The sequence below is a fragment of the Epinephelus lanceolatus genome, chromosome 2 (assembly GCF_041903045.1).
Source record: "Epinephelus lanceolatus isolate andai-2023 chromosome 2, ASM4190304v1, whole genome shotgun sequence".
Taxonomy (NCBI): domain Eukaryota; kingdom Metazoa; phylum Chordata; class Actinopteri; order Perciformes; family Serranidae; genus Epinephelus; species Epinephelus lanceolatus.
This window is the reverse complement of record NC_135735.1, coordinates 23,060,244-23,066,243: the sequence shown is the minus strand read 5'-3', so window position 1 is coordinate 23,066,243 and position 6,000 is coordinate 23,060,244. Positions and strand designations below refer to the sequence as shown.

General features: G+C 39.9%; 1 protein-coding gene across 14 annotated transcripts in view; it reads right to left on the bottom strand.

The window, feature by feature from the left end:
* Positions 1 to 1,399: 1,399 nt before the first annotated feature.
* sox6 (SRY-box transcription factor 6) overlaps positions 1,400 to 6,000 on the bottom strand; it is a 145,382-nt gene continuing 140,781 nt past the window's right edge. For 12 of the 14 annotated variants that reach the window (XM_033628437.2, XM_033628438.2, XM_033628439.2 and 9 more), the window contains 3 exons: positions 4,634 to 4,873; positions 2,618 to 2,834; positions 1,400 to 1,816 (listed from right to left, as the gene is read on the bottom strand). In XM_033628437.2, the coding sequence (XP_033484328.2) occupies positions 1,510 to 1,816; positions 2,618 to 2,834; positions 4,634 to 4,873 (764 nt within the window). In that variant the 3' untranslated portion in view covers positions 1,400 to 1,509. The remainder of the gene's footprint in view (positions 1,817 to 2,617; positions 2,835 to 4,633; positions 4,874 to 6,000) is intronic. The other 2 variants (XM_033628440.2, XM_033628441.2) reach the window with 1 other exon arrangement.

Here is a 6,000-nt window from a genome sequence, read left to right as displayed (position 1 = left end):
GATTTAAGTGCACTAATGCAAAAATCAGTGTTTTAAGTTACCCCTGATGAGGTAATTTAAGAAACAACCATAAGATTATAGCCTTTCCCTCAGTTTATAAATACAAACAGTCACTCCTCTTAAGACTACGGCAGTAATCAACTCATTGCATCAACCCGATGGCCGTGCTCCGCTTTAAGACTTCTTAGTGTCAATTTAAGATTTACAATGTCTCAAAAGAATTAAGATTCGAAAAAAAAAAATGAAGTTCTAAGACGTAAGACTTTAAACTTGCCGTCCAAATGGGGCTAAAGCGTTTAGCAGAACGCACTGTAGCTACACATTGTACAACATCAATTTGAGATTGTAATGCCCCCAAAGCTGCCTTTCGCTGCTGTTCCAATCCCACAGATTGGAGGCCTTTGGCCCTTTAGCATTCTGGCCTGATTACAATCACTCTGATTAAGAACTTGGTGATTCAGACTGGGTTGCAGAGCTGGAAATGAGTTAAGGACGCCACAGTGCTCTGTGTGGACTGGGATGAGGAAATGAAAGGGCTGGCCGCTTTCATTGATGATCACTGCATTGGGCTCCCCGGAGAACAGCTATAGCATCTCAAGCTACCACCCAAAGACGTCGCCTACTGTAACCTCCCGCAGAGCCTGCTGCCTCCAAGTTCCTGAGTTTCATTTGTTTATTCTGTTAGGGTAAATTAAAGAAAGACTGGATAATGAAAATGTATTAAGAGATCAAGAGATTGTCCAAGACTCACGAAGCCTGTCCCAAAAGACTTTAGAAACAACTTGAAATGTTTGGCACTTCTGCAGTCAATTATGCAGTTTGTGAAATAACAATAACAACAAAACACAAATAATAATAATAATAATAATATAATAATGTGTAATTTCCCTCTGTAATAAGTCGGAATCACTCCATATGAATTTTGAGATATTTTGTACTGGTAATAATTCATTATTGATTAAAAACATTCACAAGCTGTTGGCTGGCACACTATACCTGAGTGAGAATATTATCCCCATCTTGAACAGTTATGCAATATATCAAAATCATCTAATTGAAGAGGAAAAACAAGGTAAATGACCGTAAGAATTATAGGTTCATATCAAACGTTCAATTTCAAGTTCCGTCTTTTGTTCTAGGCATTGACCTAATTGTGTAAATATCCATGATCACAATGAAAAAAAATGAACAATGAAATAGAAAAAAAAAAAAAAATCTAAATTACCACAACCAAACTGCTTCACACACTTGAAGAAACACTTAAGACCAAATAGCTTTTGATTCTGATGAAGCCACATCTGCATGCTGGCTCCTAAATGATACATCGTTATTATTATTATTTAATTTTCTTCTTTTCTTTTTTTTTTTTTTTGTACATTTTTAAACCTTTGTGGTGTAGTTTTGTTTTTCTTTTGCTCTTTCGCTCCCTCAGATCAGATCAGACCAGCCCTCTGGGCGTCCTCCCGTATGAGTGTTGTGTCTCTATTGGCCTCTCCCGTTCCAGAGGTCTCAGTTGGCGCTGACTGGCTCTTGTGTGTCATTTTCACTACTATAGTCTGATTTGGGCTCGTCCTCGAAATCCTCGTACATGTCCATCTCGTCCTCGCCGTTGACCGGCTCGCTGTTGTTCGCCATGGTGTTGGGCTCTAGCTTCATGTTGTAGGTGCTCTGAATGACGGGAATGGATGGCTCGGGACTCGCTGAGGCACTCGAGCACTCTGATGTCATCTGAGGTGAGGGTGTGGTGGTCGCCATGGTGATGGCCCCGGGATAGACCATACTGGCGCTGGTGGTGATGGGGATCTGTGGTGGCTGTCTGGATGTAGGAGAAAGAGGAAAAATTAAGATATTACACTATTTCCAATGATTTTTGATACAAATTTCGGCCTTTAAGTACAATAAAAGAATAAATGGAAAGAATGCTCATGTGTTGCTGGAAGTGCTGCTCAGAATAGTCTCAAAAAAACTATATATTTTTTGTTGTTGCAGCACTAAAACTGAGATGGTTGGATTAGGGCTTTCCCGCAGCAGTCTGCCTTAAGCCAGCAGCTCTGTGAAAATGATTTGGGAAAAGAGAGGTTCTCCTGACAGCTCCCGTCTTGAGCTGTTCAGAAACACTACCCAGTTTATTGGTGACATAAAACCAATACGTGGTTAGCGCTGCTCTTGTCTGCTGCTGCGCTGGATGATTGATACTCCAGCCGCTGAAGCTTATGACTGACATGGGAACACCTGGAGAAGGGCTCTCCTGCTAACCACACACAGTAAATTAAAGTGTTAAGCTTCAGACTGCTGCCCTCCAGGCTTCTGTAAGTCTATACTTAAAGCATATATCCTGTAATAATGTCTGCACTTCATGCTCCATTGGCAGACTGCTATTGTCTAAAATTATTAAATCACAGCTATTGAAAAAACACTTTATTTTAATGTGCATGTCAGGCCCTTGTCCTAAAACCAATACAGTGGAGGTTAACTCGATCCTTGCCTTTGGAAATGGTGCTTACACTGTGTGATAAGAACGCCTACGGATGTAAAAAGCTACAGTCCAGTTGGTATGTTGTGAGTTTGTCAGTGTGTAAGTGTGATTATTTTGTGGAATCAATGACTGCGCACCTACCCCACAGTGAAGAACTGCCTCATTTCTTGTCGCCGTGAGCGCATCATCTGCTTGTACTCTCCAATGCGGAGTTTTTTGCCGTCGATGATGCAGGTCCTCTTAGGCCGTGGCTTGTACTTGTAGTTTGGGTACTTCTCTAGGTGGAGCTTACTCAGACGGGCCTGCTCTTCATAGTATGGCTGCTTGTCCTGGTTAGACATGGACTTCCACCGAGAACCTACACAACACAGTACATAGAGATTTCAGTGTTTCAACACAGGTGGGGAAAAAGCAGTTTTAATAACTGATAGTGATTTTAGAGTCAGAGACATATATTTTAGTCAAACCTTACTTAATTATTGAACAAGGGGTGGGCAATATATTGATTATATGTGATGAAATTGCAGCTTGTTCCGTATGGGATTTATAAAATTACGTTATTGCAAACAACGAGTAAGTATTATTATGTCATTTTTTAAAGCAACTAGCAAGAGACTTGTTTTTCTGTCTTGGCTTTTTCCCTTTCACAGACACAAAAAGACTCACAAAAGTGATACATCACACACAGTCCCTTGCCCATCCAGTCATTTCTCTCCTTGGAGATAGCGTGAGCGGGCGAGGTGTGTGTTTTTGTATCTGCAGGGCTGTGGACTGCGACTATTTAGTGACAATTTGCTACCATGGAGCACCGGTGCGACTTGCAAATATTACTGACATATGAACTGGAGAGCTGTTAGTTGTTTCTGCTCATAGTGAATAAATCTCCATGTTTAAACGTGCTGCTGTAAGGGTTCAACTTTCTGCTAGACTCTAACTGCTAACTGTTGACTGGAAGCTTCAAGTTCACCACAAAAACAATAACACTTCCAGCCCGAGATGAGACGGGTGTTTCAGAAGAAGAGCACCAGTGGATCTCCTCTTATTTATTATTTCACTATAATAATACTTAATTTATAACAGTAAGTTATTTAACTTTGATATAACAATACTTTTTTTAACTAAATAATAACAGTACTTATTAAACTTCATTTAACTTTACTGTAACGGTACTCTAATTTTATTTTAACAGTGCTTTATACAGTAGTTTTGTATTTAGAAGTCGACATAAGTGTAGAGATTTCAGAATATTGAGATATATATCATGTTTTGTGATATAGTCTAAAAACATTTGATATAATTTAAAAGCCATATCGCCCAGCCCTATATTAAACTGTATATAATAAGGGTAGAGGTTTTCCAGCAAAATCATAATTTATCCTCTTTACCACACCAGCCTCTTGATAGCCCTGCATATGCACATTATTTTCGACAAGAGACACGCTTTGATGTTAAACAGTAAGGAACAAGCTAGTGTAGTAAATACTGCAGCTCTGTGAAGTGTCCTACTAGGAGCTGGATGACAGCACTTTTAACAGCTCTGATGTATGGACTCCAATGCTGAGGAGACTAGGCCCATTTAGCCTCTGTCATTTTTCATGACAAACACTTATGGTAGTGATGGACTATAAATCCATCTGTATGCTGTGGTGACCTGATGCGCAGTGGCCAATGAGATAACACATCCTCCTCTTTCAGATGCTAGCTACTTTAAAATCTGCTATACTCAGAACAATTCACACATATTTAAATGTACAAACACTCGAGTCTGAAAGGTGTAACAGAGGTCTGATTGATTAACGATGTTTACCAGCTCTACAGTGTGTCATGAAAGAACTTTAGTTTTTAATTATTAGCTGTAAACTACAAGTTTATCACTGTTGTTAACTGCCAAAGAGTTCAATGCCTCTGTTGAGCAGGAGAGAGAGAGATACGAGTACAGAGGCAGGAACTCAAGATGCTAAACAGATAATAAAGAACGCTGTTGGGTACTTGACAACATATTGTTGTTCATTTCATTTACCTGTGATATAAGAGCAGATACAAGAGATAGTAATGTATTTAACAGGGATAATAAGGCACTGGAGTGTAGAGGTAGCTTTACAAAAGCAGTTACGCAGTGTTAGCAGACCGGAGTGTATTTGATTTAAAAGGTCTTACCCAAAATCTTGCTTATGTTAGAGTTGTGCATGTCGGGGAAAGCTTGGAGGATCTTGCGCCGCTCGTCCTTAGCCCACACCATGAATGCATTCATTGGCCGTTTAATGTGGGGCTCGTTGTTGTTCCGTCCTCTGGCTTCCCTAAAGACTCTTGCCTCAGTAGATCCAGCGCCTCCTGTTGGCCAACAATAATAGGGTTGAGGTTTATATGCAGATTCAGAGCCATTTAGCTCCTTGGACCCTGGAATAGCCAGAGACGAAACAGAGAGAGCAAGGCACGACATTGATTAAATGACCAGCCATGTTCAAACTCTCCTTCATCTGCTGTCATCCCTGCTATCATCATCATGAACATTGTTTCAGATGAGTGCTGGGCTACGGACCCTCATAGAGGGGGCTGACTTTCTATTGAGTGAAATACCTGACTTGACAGGATTATAGTTTATGTGCTATAAAAGCGAATACAATGTCAGTTTGAGGAGGTGCTGTGCTCTTTTACTTATACTCAGGTCTTTCCAACACCAAAGAAGGAAGACTTGGACTTCAGTGGCAGTTAAATATTTTGTCTGCAAGTGTTCACACTTCTCTTCCTCATACATTTCAATTTGACATTCATAGTGTTCATAAAAAGTGCAAGAATGCCAACATAAATAACAAATATGGGACTTGAGGCAGTTTCTAAAAAAAAACAGTACATTTTAACACATATGCACAAATAAATTCAAGCACGCCATTCCTCATTCCCCCTCCTCTCCTTCCTCTCTCTTTTCCGTCCTTCCTTCTCTCTCACTCACTTTCTCTCCACATTTGCAACGAGAGACCGTGCGGCTTCTGCAAAGTGCTGTTTCTCAATCAGGGCATTCACAATCAGCATAAGAGAGTTTCTCTCAGTATTAAACTGTACATCAGACTGATAATGATTTCTGTTTGCATGCGCATTTGCTTCCTTTTATATGTAAGATGTGAAAGAATTAAATAAAAGCAGTATGAATATTTAAACAAACAAAAACATGTTGATAAACAAGGCTTGAAAAATAAGACAAAAAAAGCCTTCCATATGCTACGATACATCTTTAATGATCTCAAATCTGGAAAAGAAAGCTTGGGATGACTCATGCATATTTCATCATCCACATGTGAAGCCTTCTCATTAGACCATTCCACAAGCAGCCTTGGCACACGTTACCTGGGGTTTGATTTCTATTATTATTTCAGTTGATAAACAAAATCAAACTCCTAATGAGTAATGGAGGGTTTGTGCAGAGGCATTAATTCCGAATCCACAGAAACCTCACTCTGTTCTAATCACTGAAGATGCTGCTGCGCCATTTTCAGCCTCAAGAGTTTGAGTGTCTTCACTTTGCAAAA